Source organism: Oreochromis niloticus, linkage group LG9 (assembly GCF_001858045.2).
Source record: "Oreochromis niloticus isolate F11D_XX linkage group LG9, O_niloticus_UMD_NMBU, whole genome shotgun sequence".
NCBI classification, from domain to species: domain Eukaryota; kingdom Metazoa; phylum Chordata; class Actinopteri; order Cichliformes; family Cichlidae; genus Oreochromis; species Oreochromis niloticus.
This window is the reverse complement of record NC_031974.2, coordinates 9,591,065-9,617,307: the sequence shown is the minus strand read 5'-3', so window position 1 is coordinate 9,617,307 and position 26,243 is coordinate 9,591,065. Positions and strand designations below refer to the sequence as shown.

General features: G+C 42.7%; 1 protein-coding gene across 1 annotated transcript in view; it reads right to left on the bottom strand.

The window, feature by feature from the left end:
- Window positions 1-26,243, bottom strand: part of drosha (drosha ribonuclease III) — a 129,769-nt gene that overhangs the window by 40,936 nt on the left and 62,590 nt on the right. Inside the window, 3 exon segments of the mRNA XM_019362997.2 lie at window positions 1,720-1,764; window positions 14,453-14,523; window positions 24,246-24,348. Of these exon segments, the coding sequence (XP_019218542.1) occupies window positions 1,720-1,764; window positions 14,453-14,523; window positions 24,246-24,348 (219 nt within the window).

The following is a 26,243-nucleotide window of genomic DNA, read 5'->3' as shown; positions in this document are numbered from 1 at the left end:
CTTTTCTGCGTGGAGTTTGCATGTTCTCCAGATAGGTTAATGCTATCTATGTCAGCACAGGTCACTCTTGCAAAGATGTGCCTTTTCTTGGCCTTCTGTTTCTGACACTTCTTTTCCAGTTTCTTCTGATGGAAATTCTCCTACTTTCTGCCTTTAGGAGTGCATACCTCTCTCTTAGAATATCACTCGTTTCTCCATGATTCACTTCAAGGTCTACAGACCAATCGGCAACCTCCAGGCAACCTCAAATCGCTAGGGAACAATGAGTATTCCCCAACAGCTTGGCTGGAGGTTCCTGGCCATGTCCAGGTCAGATTGCTGTGGTCACCTGTTGTTTGTATTGAACTGCGTAACTGGAGCTTGAGCGGCTGCTTCACAGTTACTGCCAGCAACCTGCAACAACCGCTCGTCAACATTTGTCCCTGGGGACCACTCGTTGATGGGGTTGCCAACAGGTCTCTTGGCATGTAGCTTTAAATGCACGCAGTGATATAAACTTTTTCCTCAGGGTGAGAACTTTCTGCACATATTTGAGAATGAGGCCTAATGTTCCAACTCCAAGATTATATACTTAAATACATAAACAATTAAAGGGTAAATAAAGCTTAGATCACATCACATCACGGTTCAGGGTGCTTTCAAGCTACCGAGAGGCTAACATAATTTAGTAGGTCTTATCCCACTGGCAGAGGACCACCCAGAGAAAACCTCTGCAATGCACAGTGTGTGGTATTGAGGCTGTATGACTACTCATGCACACTGTGGAGGAACCAGCCGAACCGCAGAGCCATAGCAGGACTGACCCAAGAGCTCCACCCCGCCCACAGTAACTGCTGCCACCGCCTGTGCAGCTCACCAGGAAAACAGGCTGCTGGGTACACAGTGGGTTTAGTCTGAGCACTGAACAAGCTCAACAAAAAACATCCAGGCTCTCTGTGGATCGTGGGGATAACAAATACAGGGTTGAGGAGGCTAAGATATAAAAAAAACCCCAAACATATGTTGTAGGTAAACAAAAAAGCACAATGTTATTTTTTGGGGGGGCAAAAGCAGGATGTGTAAAAATGTACATACGCAGCGAGATGAAGAGAATAAAGCGCTTAAAGACGACTCGGCATACACACAAAGAAAAACTTTCTCCTCGCAAACACATCAGAGAGAAGGATGCCTGACGGTCCCTGGAGGCCCCATGTGATTCGGGACTGTAATCCTGTTATGGCATCTTTGATCTCTTCTTCCAAATCCTAATTTCAAACAAACACTGTTGACATGTTCAATGTTTCTGGGCAGATCATGCAAAGCGAAGAGCAGCAGAACGGAGAGAGACTGAAGAGACGGATGATGGAGAAAGGATGAGGAGGGGGGATGATGTGGCAAAGAGAAAAGGCAAGAGAGACTGAGTAAGTGAAAAAGCGGATTAGGGTCTCGACCAAAATGGAGAGCATCGAGACAAGGGAACAGAACAATAGAAACTAGTGGAAGGCTACTGGGAGCCTTGTGACAGCCATAAAGAGCTCAGTCAGCCTCAGGCAAAATACCTAACAGCTTGCCCACCTCTGTTACCGACACACACGAGAAGAAGAAGAAAAATAACACGCACATTTAGACGGGAAAACTTCAAAGATTCGCGAACGCTTTTGTGTCTTGGGGGTGAGGTGAGTTTTAATGAGAGGTACCCAGACAAAATAAACATCAATAATAAAATATCTCTCTCCTAACCTGCAGGGGGTGTGGTGGGTAGTTGAGCCAGACCTCCCGCAGATCCTGTGAAGACAGAAACAGAGAAGGGAACAGAGATGAAGAGTCAGGGGGGAAGAAATTAGTGCATTTCCCCTTGGCATGAGGGTCATCCTGTTAATGAATATAATTCATTAACACTACAAATAAACACAGTGAATCACTAAAAGTAGCAAAAGAACCCAAAATGAATATTCAAAAATAGCGCATTCTTTATAGATGAAGGGTTATTTCAGCTTCAGATTGGTTGGTTTTGAACATTACAAAAGCTTCTCGGGCATAAAATACTACCTCTCACACTGCTTTCCTTCACTGTGAATAGCAACCCAACCTTCAAACGATTTTTCTGCAACTACTTCTTTTGTTGAATTTTACCTTGCATTTTCTGTGATGTAGCACTTGAACTTGAATATTTTTAAGCCTATGTGCGCACGTGTATGTGGGGACTCTGTTTGTTAAGAGAAACAGAGTGTTGTAAACCACCTGATTTGGACAGATGTACAGAAAATGAGTCAGAGAGTGTGCCGTCTATAAAAGCCACTTGGTCTCCAAAGCACTGAGTGTGCCTAACGAGGATGAGACTCCCTCTGAAACGTGATGCTGACAAAGCGCTATTAGCATTATTAAGAGTAACCTCCAATGAAGTCAATGCAAAGTGGCAAAAACTGCCACAGTTCCTCTAGTGGCCACTAGAGGCTCTCTCCAAATGTGAGTCAACATACACATTAAAAAGACAGTTTACAACCTGGTAGAAAATACAGTTTAAAGGTTCAATAATCCACCTTGTAAGAGCTCTGGGGATAATTATTTTTATTACTCATTTTTAGTCATTAAACTGGAGTGCTTCACTGTGTGTGTTTTGTGTGTGTGCGTTATTGGAGCCTTTTGGAGTGTTTTAATGGACTACGTGACTAATATTATCGCCTTCTATCTGGTGCAGATCAACCTAGAAGTTCTTGCTTCAGTTTTGGTGAATTTCTAGAGCTTTATTAGCATTTTACTTCAGCGGTCCCCAACCTTTTTTGCGCCACGGACCGGTTTAATGTCAGACAATATTTTCACGGACCAGCCTTTAAGGTGTCATGGATAAATACAACAAAATGAAGTGATACGACCAAGACAAAAACTGTGGCGAATTCACTTTGTAATTCTGTAACTTTATTAGCAGCGTCTCCCTGAAATGCGCCAAAAAGAATTGAGAGTAACATCCTCCGCTCTGCCCCTTAATGCTCTCTGGTCGCTATGGTAACGTGTAAACATTTCTTTCAAAATAAGACACACAACTATAACACGGGAAAACACCCAGGGAAATCGAGTTAAGGATAAAAACCCTGAAAACCATAAATTTCACAGCTGAGCTTCAACTCTCGCGGCCCGGTACCGGTCCGTGGCCCAGGGGTTGGGGACTGCTGTTCTACTTAATTAGTAATTAGCCCATATGTGTGACTGTGTGATGCACCCTTGTAATTTATGAAAGTCAGCTAGTGTCCACTGATAAATTAGCACTTTAGTCTTTCATCCATATAAAGCAACATCTGACTCCAAAAACATTAAAAGTCACCAAAATGCTAACACTGAAGCTTCAAAATGTGCAGTCCAAAACCAATGGATGTTGTCACAGAGGCTAATGGCACTAAAAAGATATTTATATGCGTTACTGGAACATAATTATTGATGTGTCATTGTCACAGATTATTAATTATGTATGTCACTTTAATGATGCAACAGGAGACGAGTTTAATTACCTAAACACTGCTGGGCAGTTTTATCTCCAATAACACAGCATAGCAGACTATAAGAGTTTAATTTTAAACTTTACTTGCTTATTATTTTACAGTTAAGCTTAAAAATAATGCATCGAGCAGCTTACGTCTTAACTTTTGTGCATATTTTGAGTTGACAAGATAATGTGTACAAAGCATAGAAATGACAGGTCCAGTGAAAATGTACCATGTGACCTTCTCTTTTAGCCTTGACAGCTCACTCCACTGATAACAAAAGACTGTGTTGTAGTTCCTCAACATTAAAATTAAATGTAACGCTCGACAATGATGCGTTGATAAGGCGGTGACTCTAGTAACGCACCACACAAGGCTCTATGTAGAAAACTCCTTGTCCAAGTGCTTTCAGGTGCCATCAGTGAGCGATGGTGAAAGAAAATAGATAATTTTCAGGCCCAGAAGTCTGCATATCGACCTTACACAGTCAAGTAAGGTGGTGCTTGTAAAAGGGTGGGTTGTGATGTGGATTTGAGCCGAAGGTGAGGGGTGTTTGCGGGTGGAGTATTGGTAGGATTTAGCTTTTAGAGGAGCGTTTCCTCTGGAGACGCACACTAGCGGCGCTGGACTTTTGCCCGCCCTGCCTGTGGAGAGAAATATGTGCAAGATCAACATGTTTCCTCAACCCTACTCTGAGGTAACCACACAAGATCGAATAGTAGAGAGACCAAGGCTGAAATATACACAGTACAAAGAGAGAGAGAGAGAGAGAGAGAATAAGTCGTGGCTCTCAAGTTGTTGCCAAGGACAACGCCAGCCGGAGGCAGTTTTAGGCCTAGAGTCTAATGTTGGGTGAGTCATAGTGGTGATAGAGATGTGGAGAGGGCCTCTAAAGTACAGTATCACTCAGGTGTTTAAAAGGTTCAAGGAGATAAACCTTTAAAATGCGGTGCTAGCCCACGGGGGGTGGGGGGTGGGGTTGTGTGTGGTCAGCAGCATCGAATGGGCGCCTCATCTTCTCAACATACCCAGCTGGCAACCCATCGCCTTGAGCAGCCGATGAAAAATTCATGAAAAGTGGTCAATATGTTTGAGTAAATGCTTCCTTTTGGTTGCTTGTCCTTTTTTTCTTAGCCTGCGAGCTGGGTGGAGGAGCACTAAGTACACAGCGCCTATCAAGTCGACACTGAGCTTGCTCCCGAATGCATGTGTCGTCGGTTGTTAAAAGAGCGTCGATAGCGCCGGCTAATGGATTGATTGCTTTCACACTTCTTTTGCAGATGCACAATTTGCTTTAAAACACATAAAAGTGATTCACCTAGGCCGACGCATGCAAAGCGGCATAGGGGAAATGAGAATGAAAAGGACAAGAAGGGAGAACATGACACTTGAATTAAATAAATAAATACATAAAAACAAAGGGAGAAGTGAAGTACACGAGTCGGTTCGGCTTGAGATCGAGGCTTATGATTAAAATCCATCCACAAGGCGCTCGCGATCCGCCCACATGCTGTATATAGACCCGAACAGCTAATGTTTCAATTACAGCCATTCCAAAGACAAGTCAGACAATGATTAAGCCAGCATCGAGTGGGGATTTAAGAATAACAACAGCATTCCCCCCCCCACACACACTCTCTCTCTCCCAGTGTAAGGAAGGTATAATTACTAGGGGCACAAATCATCATGTACAGCAGCTGAATCACAACCATTTGGAGGATATAACTGCTGCTACAAACAGGAGGGGGAAAACACATGCAAACATGTTTATTGGAATGTCACTGACCTACCTATAATGACATTTGAAAATAGATGCAAAATAAAGGGCAATTTGGAAAAAATGCCTCTGATCTTCCTTTTGTTGGACTCAGCTTTAACCCAGTTATCCCCAACCATGGTAACCCGCCTCTGCATCACCACCTGGATTCAACTAAGCAAACAGGCAAGATCCATCATACAGTGATGATGGTTTAGCTGGTAGCAGGTTATTTATCACAACAGGTCTCCTGGTGGGAGGCAACTTTGAATTTAAGTACTTACATTTCTCTTTGATGTTAATTTCTGTATATGTAGACGGCAACAGACAGCAAACAGACAATATATCATTAACCAGCTTGACCCCAAAATCTATTGAAGGGAGCAACTGATTAGCAGTTGCAAACCCGGTCCCTGCCTTCGAAGCACCGATTTCCTGGGCTATAAAACTGCAACTTCATTACACATAGTTGAAGTAATTTTGGCTGTGCCACGGTCTCCAACCACTATTTTCCCCAATGTGACTGTAGCATAACTGATAAATGGCATGCCGAATGTAATTGCTATAGAGTAAACGGAAAGCTGGCAGTAGTTCAGATCCTGTCTAAAATGAGTTCAAGTGAACGCCATGAGTGGCGGTCTGATGAAGCCGCTTTTGAAACCATCTCTCAGGGCTTTGGGGGTATGTCAAATGAAATTGGGAACCAATGCTTTAACCCAGAGGGGAGTCGAGGCACAACCTCATTCTTGCACATACTCCAGCCTCACAAGCCAACCGTGAAGACTCAGCGTCACATCCCCCTTTACCCACACACACTCAAGCACACACAACCCCTGGGATTGTTGGCTGTCCATGATTGGGACATAATGGTGCTCTTCTCTGACAAGGTCCAATGCTCGCTGACAAATTGGTCTCTAGCTACAGGCTGCCAATCAATCCATCAAAAGTAGTAGTGCAGCAGAGAGATCAATAAGAGATAGCGCTGTTGATCAATACTGATATAAAAGCAGCCCAAAGTCCAGAACAAAGGCTTCTGTCAGTGAGTGGTCAAGGTGATCTTCTAAATATGTGAAAACTAACGTCGATTCTTTTGGTGAAGTGTACCGCACAATTTATATTTGAGGTTAAGAGCACACCTTTTACAGTTCCTCTGAGTGTAGGCAGAACAGTGTATATGAATAGAAAATGGCCTGTGAATGAGCGAATGCATTCATTCTCCAGGCTATTAGCAAAGCAAGGACACAGTGGAGAGAGCATACACATTCTCATTCAAACACTGGCAATATTATGCTTAACTGGACAAACGGTTCAAATTGCACAACGAATGGAGAGGGACACTAGGCTGTCAAACAGGTAAAGGGTGCCAGAGTGAAAAGATAAATGAAGCGCATGCTTGTGGTTCATATAACCTTTGTCTTTCTTCTTTCACAAAGAAACAAACAACAAAATAGCTTGAATTTAAATTATAGGTACAAAGGAACTGTTGCTCTAAGACACTGAGGTGGCCTAAACATGGAGGGAGTTGGTCACCTGTATGATCATATAAACCCAGCACACTCTACTGGTACACAAAGAGATCCAAAAACACCCACAGAAAAAAAAACCCCTCAGAATGAGTCACATTTAAAAATCCACTAATAAACCTGATTTACTTTTTGCAAAAACTCATTTTGGAATACATGCCAACAAAGCGGGGGAAAGGCTTGAAAAACTCAAACTGTTTTCCATCACCGCTTGAGTGTGTTGAAGTTGAGCTGCCCTAAAACCCTTTTTGGCACTGCACCCAGAAATGAGTAAAGTAAGAAGACTGTGGCAATGCCATGTCACCACAAGTTATTAATCTCTGCGCCACAGCAGCTGTCTTTGTTGTCACAGCAACCTTTTCTCAAATTTGGCTTTTGAGTGTGTGGTGGCCTCTGTGGTGGTGTTAGTGAAACCCAACAGATTAGCTGATGGGCCACTAGTGAGAAAATTTTGGTGATTTTTGTTCCTTAAAAATGGTTTGTTGAAGCAGCTAGTTAAACATCTAAATAAAAGTTTGACATTTTCAGGTTGGCTAACAGATCAACTAAAATTACAGGCAAACAAAATTGTCTGCCAACACCAATGCATAGATAAAACAGCAAAAATGAACAATAAAAGAAAGAAGTTTTAGGTTTATGATGGCAACTTGTAGAAAATGGCAAATACACTCTCTGGCCATTTCATTAGTTAGTACCAGACTGGACCTCTTTTGCATTCAGAACTGCCCTAGTTCATGATGGCACAGATTCAGCAGGGTCCTAGAAACATTCCTCAGAGATTTAGCTCCATTAGCCTGACTGCATCAAAAAATGTATCGGCTGTCAATCCATAATGACATCACGTTCCATTTGAGTAACTTATTGTTCAAGAAACCAGCTTGGAATGATCGGAGCTTTGTGACGTGGTGAGTCATCCAACAGAAGATGGGTACACTCGGGTTATAAAGGGATGGTTATACTCAGCAGCAATACAGAGGAAGGCTGTGGTTGTTTAAATTACATTCAGATGGTACTAAGGCAGCGGTCCCAAACCCCCGGCCCGTGAGTCGATTGGTACCGGGCCGCAATAGTCCATGCTTGGGTGTGAAATCATGGTTTTCATCGTTATTTCTTTTAATCGTTTTTATTGTTAACTCGGTTTCCCTGGGTCTTTTCCCGTGTGTTATGAATAAATCTTTTTTTTTTTTTGGTACCGGTAATGGTTTTATTTTGTTGTATTTATCCGCAACACCTTAAAGGCCGGTCCCTGAAAATGTTGTCGGACATAAACCGGTCCGTGGCACAAAAAAGGTTGGGGACCGCTGTACTAAGGCATCTAAGGTGTGCCAGGACAATAAACACCATACCATTACACTGCCACCAACAGCTTAAACCAAAGCAGGATGGATCCATGCTTTCATGTTATTTATACCAAATTCCCACCTTACCAGCTGAATGTTGCACAGAAATCGAGAGTCTTTAGACCAGGCAAAGTTTTCCCAATCTTCAGTTGCTCTGACTAAGGTGACCCAGTGTGAACTGTGGCCTCAGTTTCCTGCTCTTAGCTGACAGGTGTGGCCCTTTACTGCTGTGGCTCATCTGCTCAAAATTCGATGTGTTCAAAGATGCTCTTCTGCATTACTTGGATGCAACCAGTGGTCACTTGAGTCACTAAACCCTTTCCATCAGGTTGACAAAGTTTGCTAATCAAAACTGATGACTGATGTTCTGAATGTCATTGCTAAACAGTTAATGCAGTAGTCCAGATCCAGTCTAACAGGAGTTTAAATGAACACTTTGAACATGGCTGTTGGTAGTGATGATGGGCATTCTGAGCCCATCTCAAAGGTTTAGGGATAATGTCAGAATAGGCAACATTTTGGGGAAAAAAAACAGTAATAAACCTGATTCTGTGTTATTTTTCCTCTATTGATATCAAAGTGTGGGAAGGAGTTGAAAAATTCAAACGGTTTTCATTCTCTGCCTGAGCGTGTTGAAATCAAGCTGCTCTAAAACCCTTTTTGGCACTGCACCCAGAAATGAGAAAAGAAAGGTGGTGGCAAAGCCATATCACCAAAAGTTATTATCTCTGCGCCACAGTGGCTGTCTTTGTTGTCACAGCAACCTTTTCTTAAATTTGGCCTTTGAGTGTATGTGTGCATGCTTGTGTGGTGGTGTTAATAAAATCCAACAGATTAGCCGATGGGCAACTAGTGAGATCATTATGGTGATTGCTCCTCAAAAGAGGTACTTCCCTCAGGACAGCAGAGTGGCATCAACATCTTTTCCCAGCAATATTGCACTGCTGTTGAGTCCAGGTTGGGAGCAATCGAGCAGCTCCCCCTGAAGAAGATGCTTCCTGCCTCTCTGCTGATGCTTTAATAACCTCCACAGTAATGTCATTAGCAAATTAGCATCTATTGTTTCCTCCGGGCTTCTGTGTGCAATGAAGCTAGATTCCATCCTCGGCAAGAGCCCCGTTGTTTGGGAACCAGAGCCAGCAAAGGTGACGTGTTGAGAGAAAAACAAGGAGACGGAAATAACTGTTGCGCTCCAGCCATGAATGCCATACCAATTAGGGAATAACAGAGAGGGGGGAAAAAACTGAGGATACTGTTTGTCTGACTAGGTCTTGAGGTGGAAATTACATGCATGCTTTGTTTTAGGTAGTCGGCTCTGAATTTTACCTCCGGAGTTGTGGAGCTTTTGTTTTGACTTGTCATAAGAGCACGGGGAAACATCTGTGGGGGTAATGACATCCTGGGGTGTGAGTGGGGGGAAAGAATGGAAAGGAAAGAGAGAAAATAAGAGGGAGCGAAAGAGAGTCACCAGGCAGCATCCTTTTGTTACACAAGGAGTGCATGTGACTGATCACCCATGTGTGAATGGAATACAACACCAGCAAAAAGGGTGTAGAGTCCTTCCGTTTTGCACTGCATCCCTTAGTTTAGTAATATAATGTGTGAAGACCCATTTTGACGTGTTAAGCTAGAAATACAGAAGGATTCGAGTGGTTCTGCAGACTCTCCTGCCTGTCCATCTCGCCGGTCTGCCCCTCCAATTCCCCGCCCGCATACCCATCATACCACCCGGCTGGTGTTTGGCTTTCTGGTCTGTGTCCATCTGTCTCCTCTCGGCTTTGTATAACAGAGCTGCCATCAGGAGGATTCATTCAGCAGGGGGTGGGGATGGGAGTGGGGGTTGTCAAGCCATACTATTTCAATCCTCAGTCTGCATGTCTGAAAACTTTCAAACCAAAGTTGAACTTCACTCAACTTCTACTGGGAATTTTAGTTGCGTGCAACCTAATCAATACGTTTATGTTGTTGTTGTTCATGGATACAAATTCTTACACTTTTTTTGCACCATAAACTTTTAAGTATAGTATTTCCACAGGAAGTATGTTTTGTGCCTGCACCATGTATTTTGTCCAGATAAAGAGAGAACATGTCACCATAGAAACCAAGAAAACAGAGCATTAAAAGAAGTGGCGGTAACGGTTGTATTTTAACCCAAAAGCATCTTGTTTTCATTTTTTTCCTCTAACCGTGAGTTGGCAGATTAGAGGTTGTAGCTTTTTCAACTGGCATGACAGAAAAATGGGTTTCATCTTACTGTAGAGATGAACTTATTGATCGTATTTAATTGAATATACATTACTAGCTACAATATCATGTAAAGCATTTCACAAACCATGATCACATCTAACACTAAACCCCATGGGGAATATGTTTATCAACAGAAGCCTGGTACTTTTACCTGCCAGTATAGCACAAATTGTAGGGTTGTCTTCCACTTGATGAGTCTGTATGTGTGTGCTCTACTCTATCTTCTATTGGCAACAAAGCTAATTTTTGCTCTTTCAAAGACCAGGATTATACTCACTTGTTGACCTACATGTGGATAGCTGCAGACACTGGTAGATACAAGTAGTCCTTCAGATTTTACATTTTTCAAATATGGTTGAAGGATATATAAATAGTTAGTTCATTGCAATGAAATGTCTTGCAGATGAGTCTGAAGCAGCTGCAGTAAGTCGGCAGGAAGATGCCCATTTACATGTATCTAAGCAGGGTTTCCCAAATCTCCTGGTGGATACTGATGTGGTACCAGGCCTATGTCTACCCTATAGTCTCCTCAAAGATGACCATCTCAGCTGGTTACATTCAATGTGAAGGAGAAGCAACCTTACTCCAGATGTCTAGGCTCCTGGCCCCATTGCTTTGGCTGAGCTCAGCCACCAAACAAAGGTGTATCTGCAACTTACTCTTTCGATCACTGGCCACAGCTCGTGTCCTGAGGTGAGGACTGGAATGCACAGTTGGTAAATCAAAAGTTTAGGCTCTTCACACAATGGTCTGGTACAAAACCCACATTACTGATGCACCAAAGATCCTGAAATACTGCTCCTTCACTTAGGGTAATAACCTCTCCCCAATCCAAAGAGAACGGGCCACATTTTTTCTGGCAGAAAACCACATGTTTGGACCTGAAGGTGGTGGATTCAGACTCTGATAACAACATGTAGGAGACCCTTGCATACTCAAGATGCTCAAAATGATAACACTGGAGAGAGTTTAGTGGTCTCAGTGCAATGACATAAGAATTCAACTTGGTAACTACTTTTTAGAAGTTGTAAAGTTCACTTGCTAAAAAGAGCCACAATATGGTGCTTTCTTCCTTGTACTGACTGTGTACAACTCTCCAGACAGTAATGGAGCTTATTATGATGTATGACCAGCGGAAAGACCTGACAGTGTAAAGCGGTTCAGTGCTGTAAAGGCACCAATGTGGAAGAGTCGATTCCTCTGTCTGAGAAATTTCAGAACCAACAAACTATCCACAGAGCCCATGCTAGGTAAGCTAGCTGCATGATGGTAGTACTTCTGCTCTATTCTACTGACATTATCATATACCACTCATTACTGGTTGAGAACCCATTTGTTCATTTAGAGGCTCCTTCATATTAATGCTTCATTTATGTATCTAAGCTTGCTTATTATCCAGTCTAAAGCAAAATAATCCTAGCTTGCTGATCTTGTCAACAACCATACTAAAACCCAGTCACAAAACTTCACAGATGTGTAATGATCCAAAAGAAACATGAGTACAAAGATGTACGTGGTCCAAGCAGCTGGTAAGACCATACGGAAAGATAATGTGTAATTTACATTGTACCTGATCATCATTTAAGGGTCATAGTGTTTATATGTTTAGTTTAGTTTGTCTACTGTGCAGCTGTGTCCAGATGTCATCAAATGTTCATATTTAAAGTTTATCTGAAAATGATAGATTTTTTTATATTCCCACTGAACTTTCAAGGTTATGCACACAGCGTAGGAAAATCATCTTTGTGCATTTTAGACGAGAAGAAAGTGACTTATAACTCTATTATTCTTATACTGACCACGTTAACTCCCTTTTTGCTCATCTCCAGGAGAATCAAACATCTGAAGGGAAACTTTTAAAAAGAACAAAGAATATAGATCACACATCCCAATTTGGCCACCCTTATAGCCTCCTGTTAGAGTTTAGAATGGATTTTAAGATCTTGCTCATTAGTGAAGTGTTGAATGGTTTAGCTTCTGTGTAGTCCTTTCAGCCTCTCTGAGCTTGAATGTCCTTATTCCTCCATTAATCTTAGATCCTCTGATACAGTTCTTTGTAGTTCTTATCTTTATTAGCAAGATCAAATAGAGAAAATAGATAGAGCACAATTTAAGCTATAACTATTCTGCACCTCACGTTATAATCACTGTCCACTTTGTTTGCCTTTGTTGCATAAATAGAAGGATGATCACACTGATAATTCTTTTACAAGCACAGTCAATTTTCCTCTCCCTGTGTGATACAACAAATACCAAACATAGTGTCCAAGGCCATCACTATATATGGACCAGCAGTTTTCCTCTGTAGCCCTATTTATACATCTGCATTTGGCCTCAGTCAGAAAACCTTGTGTGATTGCTTGGGTCGCTAACAGATTGTTCTACTTACTTGTAGTTGGCATGGGAGAAACCAAATTGTTTGCAACCCTACGTCAATTACTGCCAAGAAGCAATGAAACTCTAAAAAGTACAATGCAAACCAGAAATGGACGATGCTCACCTTCAAAATAAAAGTAGCAACTTAACATCATAACTAACATGTTTCAAAACGTGCAACTTTTCCTTTGAAGGACGACAGTCTCAGTTTCACGTTTGTGCTGCACTTTACACTATCACTCGGCAAGCAGTTGGCAAGTGTTTGCCAACATGTTTCCATCTCCCATGCAAAGTACATGTGATGGCAGCAACGTGTTGGGGCCAAGGTATTCACAGGAGGTTTTCAGTAAAGTTTATAGATCTTTATTGACTGATTAGAAACTTCCAACATTTGCCATCTGGTTGGGGATTACACATTTTTCCTAATCGACAGATGGGTGCCAGGGGGTTGCTGTCTGGTCTCTAGGCCTATGCGATCGGGGCTTTTGTACACATGTTTGTGTTTTCAAATCAGCTTTTATATCTAATGTACCCTATCCTCAGTCTGTTCCAACAAACATTCGACTGCTATTCATACAAAGGATGTAAGAATACTTGCATTTTAGTGTTTTTTTATCCACATCCACAGACTCAAAAATAAGTTTTTAAAGGGGAATGTCTTGTTCTTACGAATAAAAACCTCTGCATGAAGACAGATGAAAAGCTTGATAACGCCTGTTGATTTTCATGGCCGCAGGATGACAGCAAAACAGAACCAAGGACATTTTCAGCTTTGCAGGCAGACACAAATACTCAATAGGCAGCCTTACAGTGGAAGAAACTCACTGTAAAATTCGGCCAACTGAAGGGGGGAAGAAAAAAAATCAAGGCCAGGTGTTCAATCAATTAAAGTGAAAAAAAAAAAAACTTAGTAAAAAGATAGAGTTTGGCACAGAACACTGAATCATTGATCTCGAACCCTTAAGACAATTATGATATGTATTCACTTGATGATCATCTTCTCTGGTAACTTTTGTGGTGTGAGGTTTTAAAAGATTCAGCCCTGAAGTCTCTGATCTGGTTTCTCAAAGACTACAGGACTTGTTTGATAGAGTTCTTTGTGTCATACAGTGTGTGGGAGTCACCGACTGATTCTCAGCAAACAACCTCAATAGCCAATTAGAAGCAAGCCTGCTGCTACTTACTAGACTAGCTGCAAGTTATTTGATTGATTCAGAACATTTCTAGCCAAGATAAATGCAAAATACTGATTCATTCATTAATTATGCATGCCTGCTGATCTCATCCACACATACACACTTACAAACAATAGCAGGTGTCCTGTTCAGGAGTGGAGATCTGCAATATTCAACATCCTCAAGTTAATTTTTCAAACTACATGAGCTGCTTTTCCTGCTATGGATTAATCCACATCTCAGTTTTTCTCAGTTATATTGTTTCATCTTTGTGCATATCAGCGTACACACAAAAAGCAGCTAGTCAAAAGTACAGCAGGATAAAGCAAGATTTTGTGAGATCTCAGGTTCTGGTGCTGGCAAGGCCTCAATAATATGCAATGTGTGGTATGTTGCCAAAACATGCTGTGTGTGGGTTTGAGAGAATAAAAGAGACGTCTTACACAGATCGAAATAAGAAAATCTCGTCCGCCGCTCAGCTCTGTGACTCAAAGAGAGATGCGCATACCCTTGCAAATACGCTTCCTGTGCAGAAAACCACAGTGTGGCAAAGGGCAGACACCAAATCAGAGTCAGTTACCTCAGAGTTGAAAAGCAGTCTCCCAAAGAGCTGCCGTGCCTCTTCCAAGCCTCCTTCCAAATACACAGCCCCTGCAATGAAAAACAGGAAATAAGAAACTTACTTTATTTAGAGGTGTGTGCAAACAATGTATCTGTGCTGCAAATTGTGAATCTTACTTTGTACAGCATGTGAAATGTTAAGGCAATTGCCCAACACAGATTTAACATTAGTGTGAAAAAGCACGTCATTCCACCAGTGCAGTGTAAAAAACTTCCACCAAATCTGAGGCAATATCAGAGTTCTCTGCTAATGGAAAACTTAAAATTAATTGAACTCAGCAATGAGTTATAATTGCTTTATTAAAAGTAGGAGTGCATTTTTATTGCTTTTTGATGGTGAAATGACCTCAGGGTTCCAGTGCAGATCCACCTCCCCCTTGTCAGAGAGCAGGATGAGGAGGACGAGGAGGAGGGAGGCAGAGATGGTTGCATCACCACTCTGAGATGTAACCAGCTAAGGTCAAAGAAACCTTGGATTTCTGTCATGCTGTGCCTGTCTCACATGCTTAGGCATGAACACGGACAGCATTTATAAAATGGTCTTAGCCAAGGTGACTAATTTGTTTGTGGACCCGAGATGAAAATTCTGGCTCTTGTTTTTGTGAAACAGGAAATGACAAGCAAGAAATCTACCAAACTGTCAAACATGAGGACACGGCTTACACTAAACCCTGATCAACTGCCTATTGCACTCTACATGTGATCATAACTGACCAAATGAATATCGTACTGTATTAAATAGGACTTCCAACTAGTAATTGAAAACATGAACCGAGAGACTGGTCAGTGGCAGTCTCTGGCAACTACTGGTGGGTAGGGAAAATGTACATTTCCCAACTGGTTGGCGAGTGATTGCTGGAACTTTAGGTAAAACTGGTTGTAAAGAGATATATGGTCTCGCACCAGAAACCTCCAGATTTCAACTGCTGCAGTTGCAGTTTCTATGGAAGATGTTGACTTGTCAGCAAATATTCGGCAACTGCTCGTCAAGTTGGAGTGAAAATGAAAAATGTGGCACAAACCAGAAACAGAGATTGTCCGCCTTCAAAAGAAAACATACCTTTTGAAATATGCTGGTTGCACCAGTAAGGGACTACCTTTATTCTGAAAATGAATTGTCACTATTTCGAGATTGCATTGCACTACCATTCAGCGACCAGTTGGAAAGGTGCAAACTTTGTCAACTACAGGCGACTATTTTAGCAACAGCCAGCAACCTCTGCAACCACTCACCAACCAATTAGAGGATGCACATTTTTCCCCAACAACTGGTGTTTGTCAGGCGGTTACCAAGTCCACTTTTTCCCATGAACTTGCAGCAACCAGAGGTCTCACCCCCTGCTGGCCATTGTGAAGAATGCAGCTTTAAAAGAGACCGGTCACCCCAAACTAAAATGAACATTTTTTCCTTCTGGTCTGTGTTTAGATTGTTTCGTGAGTTGCCACTTTTTAGACACACTGGCTTTCAAATGATTTACCTTCTCTTCAATATAGTGGAGTAGCATAGCACTTGTCTTTTGTTATTCGAAGAGCTTTGAAAACCTAGCAAGAATGTCTCATTTCAGAAATAATGACTTCGTCAACACTCACAAACCTTGTTTGAGCAATTTCAAGTAATCACAGTGCAGAAGAAAGTATGCATCGGTTTGTGACTGAAGGCCCACAGTTGTGACACAAGAAAAAAATTAATGACCCAACGTAATGGCTAAATGCTTAATCTGGTTGGCAGCTGTCATCTACTAATAGTAATGTTGGCAGATTGATCCCCAACAAAGTGTCCTTGGGCAAGAAAAAAAAGTTGTATAAAAATATCAGTCTATTTGCCTCTTACTTCAGTAAACTTCAGAAAGTAACATAAAATTGCTCAATGAAGTTTTTGTGTGTTTTTTTTTCTTTTCTCAGAATGACTGAGTCATTATTCCTGAAAGGAGACATTCCTGCTGAGTTTTTCAAATGTATTTTTGGTCTTTTAAGCACCCCAAGGTGGGTGCCATTTAGTTCCATTATATGTAATATAAGGCAGACAGACGATATCTTCAAAACTGGGCAACTCACACCAAAACAATCCTGATGAATAAACAGCACTACATGCCGCAAGAGAAATATGTTCATTTGATTTTGGAGTGAGCACTCTTTTTAAAGCAGTGCTGTGTACTTCTTGGGCTGTGAATAGACCCGACAAACACATACAGACATATGTACTTCATCTTCGAACCCCCCCACGGACAACGTGGACAAAAGTATAATATCTTTTTTGTCGCTCGCCTACAATCTTGGACATGAGTGTTGGTGCAGATGTCCACTGAATCAAACCTGAATTGCGAGGGGGGGATAAAAAAATAATAAAATTCTGCACAACATGTGCATACGCCAACACACAAAAGGAACAGGACAAAGGAAGAAATTTGGTTGAAGATTGGTCCCAAAATGAGGAGATCTGCTATCACAGCAAGCAAAGAACAAGACAAGTATTCCAAATTTCTCCCTCTATGGGAATGATACGCCGCTTCTTCGGCTCATTCTGCTGCAGCAGTCAGCTTCTTTTCACAAGTCAACTCCCCTTTGTTGTTTTGCTCCTCTACTGTTTCTACTAAAATCAGTGGAACTATCATGGTGCCTTTAAGCTGCATACAACTTCAAACCATCACACTTAGGGTGGCTCATTCAATTTAGAAAGCAATAACCACCTGGCAAATTGGGTATACAATCGTGCAGCGGTTTTTATTATGTGCATAAATGAGCCAGTGGAAATGGGGCGCGGTGCGGTCGCAAGACTAAATGCGCAAACTGCTTTCATGGACGACATCAAAAACATATGAGGGATTCATCATCTGGGGAGGGAAACTGCTTTCAGATGGCTAACAGGCCATTTACACACATACACACACAAACAGTGAAGATGCTGCCTACATAACCAAACCATAAAGAAATACAAACAAACCACCTAGCACACAAACAATCACAAATGCACTCCCACTCTATGTGCTTTTCATGCCCTTTACTTCTAAACAGAATGGGAAATTACTACCAGCCATTGCCCAAATGTTCGTAAAATTTGATTAAGCCTGCCAACTTTGTCTTACCCAGCAGCCACTTTGGCAAGTAAAACACTCAATCATCTAGACACCCTTTACTAATACAAAAATCTAGTTGAGTGCTAAACTAATGAAAGGAGCTTGTGAATTCTGGAAGACAGCAGCCACAGTGGCTATTAGACAAAAAGTCGTTTCTCGCCATGCTTTGGACCATCCTAGATGTGAAACAGAATATGCCTATAAATCAGTATCTGTAAATCCATAGCCTGTTTAAAGTCAGCACAGCAAGACATTAAAGCCCTTGCAGATGTGTATCACTGGGAAAGCCCTCTGTAATCTTGGCACGACGAAGGCGAGCGTCTCACTGAGGCCGACCGCGACAGGCTCTAGAGACAGGAGTGGTTCGCCTACAGGATGTTTTCCACTAAGCAGCAGCGCTGAGATTTGTGGTTTTACCATAATGCGGACCTCAGTTCTAGATGCTGCTACAAAGCAGATGTTACCTCTGGAGACCAGCTGTGAGAGTGCAAGAACTCCCTCTCAAGTCCAACTTCTCACTGTCTTTCAACTACCACTCATAAAGCATTCATGTGTGCGAGCACCGAGGCTACGGGGAGAGTGGGTGTGGCCGGGAGGCAGCTTTCTTCATGTTCTGATGACACTGCAGATTTGGAAAGTTCCCCAAATGGAGGCTTTAAAGTTGTTGAAATTCAAAGTTTTTGCTTCTTATTAGATTTTCAAAACTTTTTCCAAGTGGAAGGAGAATGTAGGGGTAAGCGGTTAGAAACCAGGAGAGCCTCAAGGGATTTAAAAAGGTATTAAAAATCTCAAAGCAACACCTTTGGTGTCAATCAAAGGGCCCAGTGGATGAAGAAACCAAGATATGCAGTTAAGTCTAGTGAGAACATACTTGACAAGGAGCCTGTCCGTGCAAAAAGTGTGCCCCAAAGCAATCCAATCAAACGCGCAACTTGCCGCAATCATTAAACGGAGATATGTGCTTCTCAGGCCACCCCATCAGCCTGCAAACTTGCAGCTGACGCCCTGAATACACACGGCCCACAAAAACACCCGAACAGCTCGACTGGCAATTAAATGCTAGCGTCTCTCCAAAGCTCATCTTGCAGTAACATCATGCCCTGCCCAAATCACTCTGCAGTCTCCGGGCTCCAGTACATTCAACACTCAGTTGTCAATTCTGCCTGGGAAGCCAGTACGAAATGCACGAGGTCTACAACTATAAAACATCTCACAATAGCCACGAAAATCACAGCGAGCGTGCCCAAAGGACATTATGATTCACTTAGTTTCACAATAATAATAACAGAGACGTAAGACCGAAGTTCAGCAGCATTTTACATGAATCTGAATAGAATATGAAAGTGTTATTTTCCTCCAAATCCCTTGTTAAATGTATCGAGTTTAAGCCTTCAATTTCAGATAACCAACCTGAGAAATGACTCACCATTTAAGACCTCAAAGTTCAGCACACTAAAACGGTTTTTTTCCCCAAGCTGGATCACCTATTTGCTATGTTGACAAACGACTACATAACTTATTCATTGCTCTTTATAGCCGTTGTCTTGATTTGTTAGCCTGGTTTAATTAATGTTGGCAGTGCCCAAACATGAACCAGACCCAAAAATGGAACTCCCTGTATTGCATTTTATGATGCAATCTGCACAACACTACCCACAGAAGTTAAAAAAAATAAATAAATATATAAATAAATTGAAAAAATCTGAACAAAATGTATATTTTAAGAAGTGTGCTTTCAAAATAAAAGTGAGCAAAAGATGTAATAAAAAGATGTAACAAAAGTTGAATAGTATATAAAAAAAGACAAACACATTCAAATCTATTCTTCTTCTATGAGACTCCAACCGCAAGCTCAACCAGGAGAACAAGGCATTTACAAGCCAGCCAACATGCATTATCTCTCCAGTCCTGGATATGCCCCAGAGTGTTTTCCTGGTTGAACATGCCTGAAACCCCTCACCTTCAAGGAGTCCAGGAAGCATCCAAGTCATGCGCCATCTAAACTCACTCTTTTCCAGAGGAGTGGCATCTCTACTCAGAGGCCCTCATGAATGACCAACCTCTTTATCCTATCTGAGGAAAAGCTACAGACACCTTTGGGAGGAAGCTCATTTCCGCCGCTTGAATCTGTGATCTCATTCTTTCGGTTACTAGCCACAGCTTATGGCCATAGGTGAGGCTAGGAAAGTAGATCGACCAGTAAATCAACAGTTTCACCTTCACGCTCAGCTCTCTTCTTAACACTACAGACCGCTACGGCGTCTGCAGCACCAATCCCCCTGGCATTCTCCCACTCCACTCTTTCCCCACTCATGAACCTTGATACGGGATACTTGAACTCCTCCACTTGGACCAGTAACTCCTCCCCAGCCCAGAGAAGGCAATCAAATCTTTTCTGGGTGAGAACCATGACCTCACCCAGTGTGAATTCTCATCCCAGTAGCTTTGCACTCAGCTGTAAATTGCCTCAGTGCGAGCTGGAGGTCGCCTCTCAATGCAGCAATAACGACTACATCATCAGTGAAAAGCACAGGCATGATCCCAAGACCACCAAACAGGAAACCTTTCACCCCTTGGCTCTGCCAAGAAATACTGTCCATAAAAGTCAAGTCAAGTCAACTCAAAGTCTCCTGTAGCACATTTTAAACAACCTCAGTTGGCCAAAGTCCTGTATAGGATATACAAAATATAAATAAAATAAGTGTTGTCACTAAATCAATATTAAATATACACTAAATAAACAAAGTAAATAAAAACAGAATTGGTGGCAAAGGCCAAAATCCTATTCCCATCAGGAACAAGCCCCCATAGCACTGAGAGACTACTAAAGACTGAAAGGCCAAACTCCTACGCACCCCAAAGTATATCTGAGAGAATAAAAACACTCCAGTCTTCAACAACCAGGATGAAGACGACTCTGAGCCTCCTGAATTTGAGGCATTCCCCTCACCAGCATCCTGGCATAGAGTATAATCCCTCTGAAATTGAAGCACACCTTCCAGTCTTGCATCTGAAAATGGGGGGATCAACACCCATTTTGCCAGTCCAGAGGCACCATCCCCAACCTCCATGCAGAGGAATACCAAACAGGACGGTCCCACGACATGCAGAGCCACGATGAACTTAGGCCAAGTCTGCTGGAGGTTCACTAAAGTGGTTTTATAACTATCTTTGTCCTGATACCTGATGTATCGACTATGATACTTTAAATTAAAAAAATCATATTTTATAATGATTGTCTTTTTTTTTTATTAAAAAGGACCAAAAATGTTTTTTTCTTGCCCTTTATTTCATGTACCAAGTTTTAATCCAGTGCTGTGCAGAGGATATCAGTCATGGCCAGAGAAGGCCAGCGTCTAATGAATCTCCACATTGTCACAAGTCTAATTCAGACAGCCGTGCTGACTGTACAGCGTTATGTTTAGGAATGGAATTCCAATGTCTGTGGGCTTTCAGTGACCAATAAAAACCCAGAGTCAGGGGCATATGAAACACCAGCGGCTGACAGACACATTAATAACCTAGAATGAATTATTCAAAAACGCTCAGGCTCTAATCCATCAAATAATATATTAAGCTCCCTCTCAGCTCAATGGGGGATGAAGCAGCAGACGGACAGGGAAAGCAACACATTAAAGGCAAAAAAATAAACAAAAGCAAAACATAAAAATAGAATTTTTCAGCGCGGCGGTGACAAAGGCAGTCGAAGTGCATTATAACATCAGTTTCAAAAATGAGGCTCGGAGCGAGGGGTGAGATGGAGAGACAAAAGAGGGCGCGCATGAAACCAACTCCACCGCTGCTACCATCGCGGCAATTAACAAAAGGAGCAGTTCTCACTCAATGAATACACCGGGCGCATTGTGTATGAATCTGATATTCAGCAAGTGAGAGATAATCCTTTCTCTGCGTTCTTTTAATAGGAAGAGCTTAGAGAGGGGGCCTCACAAAGGTTCACCATCTGTATCCCCCATGGCTGCTGGCAGCGTATAATCCACAGATCAACTGTACAAGGAAATTAGGGCCATAAAACAGAGTGGGGCCTCTTTTCTTCTTCTCGCAATTCTTTTCAAACAGTTTGGTAGGAAGGAAGCGGCGAGGCTTATCAGCGAAGAGGACCTGAGAGGGAAACGGGAGGGCAACAGGCGTGCAGAGTTTCTATGAATAAGCAGTGGGAGAAAGTGGTTTCTAAAGACGAAGAGGTAAAGTGGGCAAGAGCAAAAGTACTGAAGGAGAGGGTGAGAGCGAGCGATTGGGGGGGGTGGTGGGGGGGCGTTGTACAGAATGGGAGGTGCGCAGGCCAAAAGAGCCCAAATGAGAATGGCCCACTCCGGCAGAAGTTAATGACGGGGGATCAGAAAAGCAAGATTTCCATTCAACACTTTGAATTATTCAGGGTTGCAGGGCACCTATTTGCATTGCAGATGCCTTTGCTTTCCATTCCTCCACTGCTCTCCCTCCATTCGTCCTCTCTCCAGCTCTCTCCCTTCCCTTTCTCTCTCTGTCTCGAGCAAGAGAATGGCCCTGCCTCAGGGTTAGGAGATAGACACATTCTCAGCTCCGCGGAGAGAAAGCTTTGCCCATGCAAAGCAGGAGATTATCTGCCATTTCCAACACAGCCCAGGTTCAATGGTCACTGTGGCAGAGAAACAAATAAAACAAAGGTCAGAAAACATGCATAGTAAGCCGTTAAAGCTATCTGCCAGGGCCCTGGAAATATTATGAGCATGTCATATTCCATCAGAGCTTTCAAAAGGAGCGTGCGTGGAAAGAGGCCCATTTGAATTCGACGCATGAGCGCGCCGAAGGGGAAAGAAAAAAATGTTAAAAAGAGGGAGGGAAAAAAGAAAAATCAAAAAAAAAATTATGGCAACTTCAGACAACAAGGCAGCGACACATCTGCAAGTGCACGTCTGTTGATGTGGCGCCTGCTGCTTTTGCGAAAGTGGTGGTTTGACGTCTCTGTCAGAGGGAGCGGCGTGCGCAAGGATGAAATGACAGTGTTCGCGTGCCCCTCGTACCATCCTACGGCACGTGCGAGCGATCCGAGTTTGTCTTGTAAGGAGAAAGAAGTGCTCTGTTCAGTGAGGGAGAGAGAGTGCTGTGGGGCTGCAGGGTGAGGATGGAAGAGGAGGAGGAAGAGGAGGAGAGGGGGAGATGACAGAGTGACAGCATGACTCATCATCTTCGTGGCACATCTTTCACCTAATAACACCCAAACTCTAGATCACAGAGGGGGGGGCAGAGAAAGATGGAGAAACGCAAAAGGATATAAAGACTAAGTCAGAGACGGGGAGGGTGGAGACAGATTGACGGCTCAACAACAAGGTCTTAAAGGAGGCGTTTGAGTTAAAAAAAAAAAAAAAAACCTGAAACGAAGATGACAAAAGCCTCGGCGAAAGAAGAGGAGCAACATCAGACGGCATTCTCGATGCAAGCGACTTTGAAAGCCTCGTTTTTTGTGGTTTTTTTGCGTACGTGTGCATGTTGCGCCCCTCAGCGAGTGTGTCTGCGGTGAGCGGGAAGACGAGAGAGGGGTGGGCGATATTTTTGAGTTAGCAACCCAAAAACCCATCACCACAGGGCGCTCTCTGACAGCAAGTTTTCTCACCGGTTCCTTTATAGCACGAACCCTGTTTATTCATCACTTTTCTAAAGATGAAACTGGAGGACAGAAGGCGGGGGGAGAGGCTGAGAGAGAAGAGAGGCATCCAGTGTCGCGGCCCTGCTGCCTTGCTCGGATGTGCGCGGCGATGAGGCGGCGACAGCCACGGGACAGAATAGATTATGACTTTGTCTCTGCCGATAATGAAGCCGTTACAAGCACGGGCCGCGGGGCCAGCAAAGAGGCCGCGGCGCTAGTCAGCACTTTCCCCGCCGCTCTCCTGCTTTCCGTGAGAGGGAGGGAGGGAGGCGAAGAAGATCTCTTTAAAGTCACCCACTTTCTGTATCTATCATCAGGGGAGCGCAGAGATGGCTGAACTGGTTCAATCAAGATGGTGATAAGATGGGGAAAGCTGCCGACTCTGCAGCTCTCCAGGAGTGAGGCTTAGCTTAGCGCTGCCCATGGGGTAGGATGAAGAGAGAGAGGGAGACGGGTCCCCACCAAGAGATTTCTTATTATATGTGTGTGGTTTCCAGCGCAGGGTCCTAATCACTGCACAAACCCTATAAGAGGAGCAGCTGGAGAGACGAATAACGAGCTTGTGTATGTGTTTGGTGCGGGCGAAGGAGAGCAGCTCTCTGGGGATAGCATGTCCAGCCAGAGGTCAAACCGCATCTCCAGAGATCAATAAAAGCTGCGTAATGTTTCCAGAGCCTAATGGGAGATCCACTGCAGCTATTTATACCGTTTAACACGCACAAAAAACAAAAAAGGAGATACATTATTATGAAAAGGTTCAGTTTCATTCAAAGCATTTGAATTAAACACATTTATGCATTAAAGCGTTTTCAGTATGCGCTGATGCAAAGTCCACTAAAACTCGACTATTAAATCCCCTACTAATGCGTGTGTTGTGTTTACACAAGCGGAGAGAAAGTATGTTTTCAGTATATGGAAATCTACCCTTTTAGGAATAGATTTACATATTTAGTTGACTCGAAATGCATTCCTCTGTTTTGTTCTCCTGCCCGACCATCATCCCCGCTTCTCTCTTGATCTCAGGGGAATCTCACCCATCAGAGCCTCAAAGCAGTTGGCCATGGCGTGCCGCAAGTCCGACTCCCGGCACAGATCCGGTCCGTGAGCGTAGAGCATGAAGCGATCCAGCTCCAGTTTCTGCAAATGAACAAATGCATTCACGTTAGCTCTCTGTCAACAGCACCTCACTAATAACCACGTAAAAAATGATGACCTGTTTTTGTTTCTTTTTTTTGTACTCCGCACTTTCACAGGCTTTTATGTAAGAGTCCAAAAACTCATGGGAAATGAAAAAGATTGCATGCCCTTGCTGGAAAAGGTTCTACTTCATGGCACTGACAGATGTGCTCATGTGCTGTCCAGCTGTGGCATGAAGCACTAAGCCGGCACAGGAGGAGAATGTTCACACGTGTGCATACAGGCAGACGCACGCTCACACGCACACTAGATAATCCCAAGATAAAACGTGAAATCGCACTGTGGTGACCTTCATTCACTCTGAAAAGTAGTTCTTTCACTATGCGCTACTTTCTTTACAAAAGCATACATCAGTACAGCAAAATTGTACCACAGAGAAATGGCCTTTGAGCAGCAGCTTCCATTCATAAAGAATCGATGCTCAGAATCACCGTACTGACTTTAAACATGTCACTGGGATTTATAAAACTCTCCCTGGAACATATGCCCATGTCCTAATTTTTAATAGGATATTAGTGCATGCAAGGTAAATACAGTCAAGTTTTACAGTCAGTTAAAACCCTACGGTGTAACCTGACGTGCACCTCCCAAGAAATGTAAATACACGTTGAGTTAATGTACCCCGCAACAACTTGAATGGTGTGGAAGGGTGAGGTGTAATGTTAACAGGCGTTTCTGAGTTAGCACGTACATTCACTGCAGAAGTCTAAATCAAGTCAATCAGGTTACAGTGTGAATGGAGTTTTTATTACCAAACTTCAGCTATCACAGTAGCGATTTCTGGGAGTCATGGATGGACAGAAAGATGGCATAAGTGGTTCTTTGGCCAGATCATCTTAAAGCTACACTTATCAAAAGACATCAGCATGGCTACACTTAAGCCAATGTGGAATTGCCAAAATCCTTACTTTGCAGCCATTTGCGGCTCCACAAATTCCACAGACCCCCAAAACGTTCAAGATATGAGCTTCTCAAGCCAATTAATGCCTCGTTTTTACCCACAATTAACAGGAAGAAACAGTAACATGTCAAGTTTTTTAGTGTTGTATAATAGCACTAATTAACAAATATTCAAAACAATTTAAAAATGTATATTTTCATCAAATGTGGAAGTGCAAAACACTACAGCTCCTCTAATGTCCACTTGAGGCTTCAAAAGCGATCAATCCCCATAGACACCATGTTAAAAGGTCTGACTTTATAGCATTACAAAGCATGCTTACATCCTAGTATACCTGGTAGTTTTGGTCTCAAATGGGTTTTTTAAACAAGTGGACGCAGGATGAATTTTCTTTTATAACTCATCCATTTGGATGAGTTATAAAGGTTTAAAATTATAGCGGTGGTCACTTTCCTTGACATGCAGATGCTACCACAGGTGGGGCTTAACCTTAGTTAATTTAAGTCACTGGTCTGAGCCACCGGATCATCGTTTGGTGTTAATGGCCTTTAAAGCGGTTATCAAACAGAGAGCGATGGTTGAAGTGCTGTTAATTATCTTCCAGGAATTCTGTGCTCCAATTTTAGTTGGCGATTTATCGGTATTTCACCTGGTACTAATTAGCAGATATCTCTGCGTATGTGACAGACCCGGTACAGTCTGTTTGCAGCTTGATAACCAAGTTTGCTAGCATTTAGCTGATAATGCCAGCACTCTGTTGTGTTTTCTTAAATGATCACATCTGTTTTTTTTGGTTGGTAATAAAAACGCTAAAAGCAAAAACTCAGAGCTTCACTAACGGGTGACTGTGTGCAGTAATTTCTAACTAAATGCAGTTACTGTTAAAATCGTAGTTAAGGGTTTGGTTGATTAAAGCGATCCATGCTTGCATCAC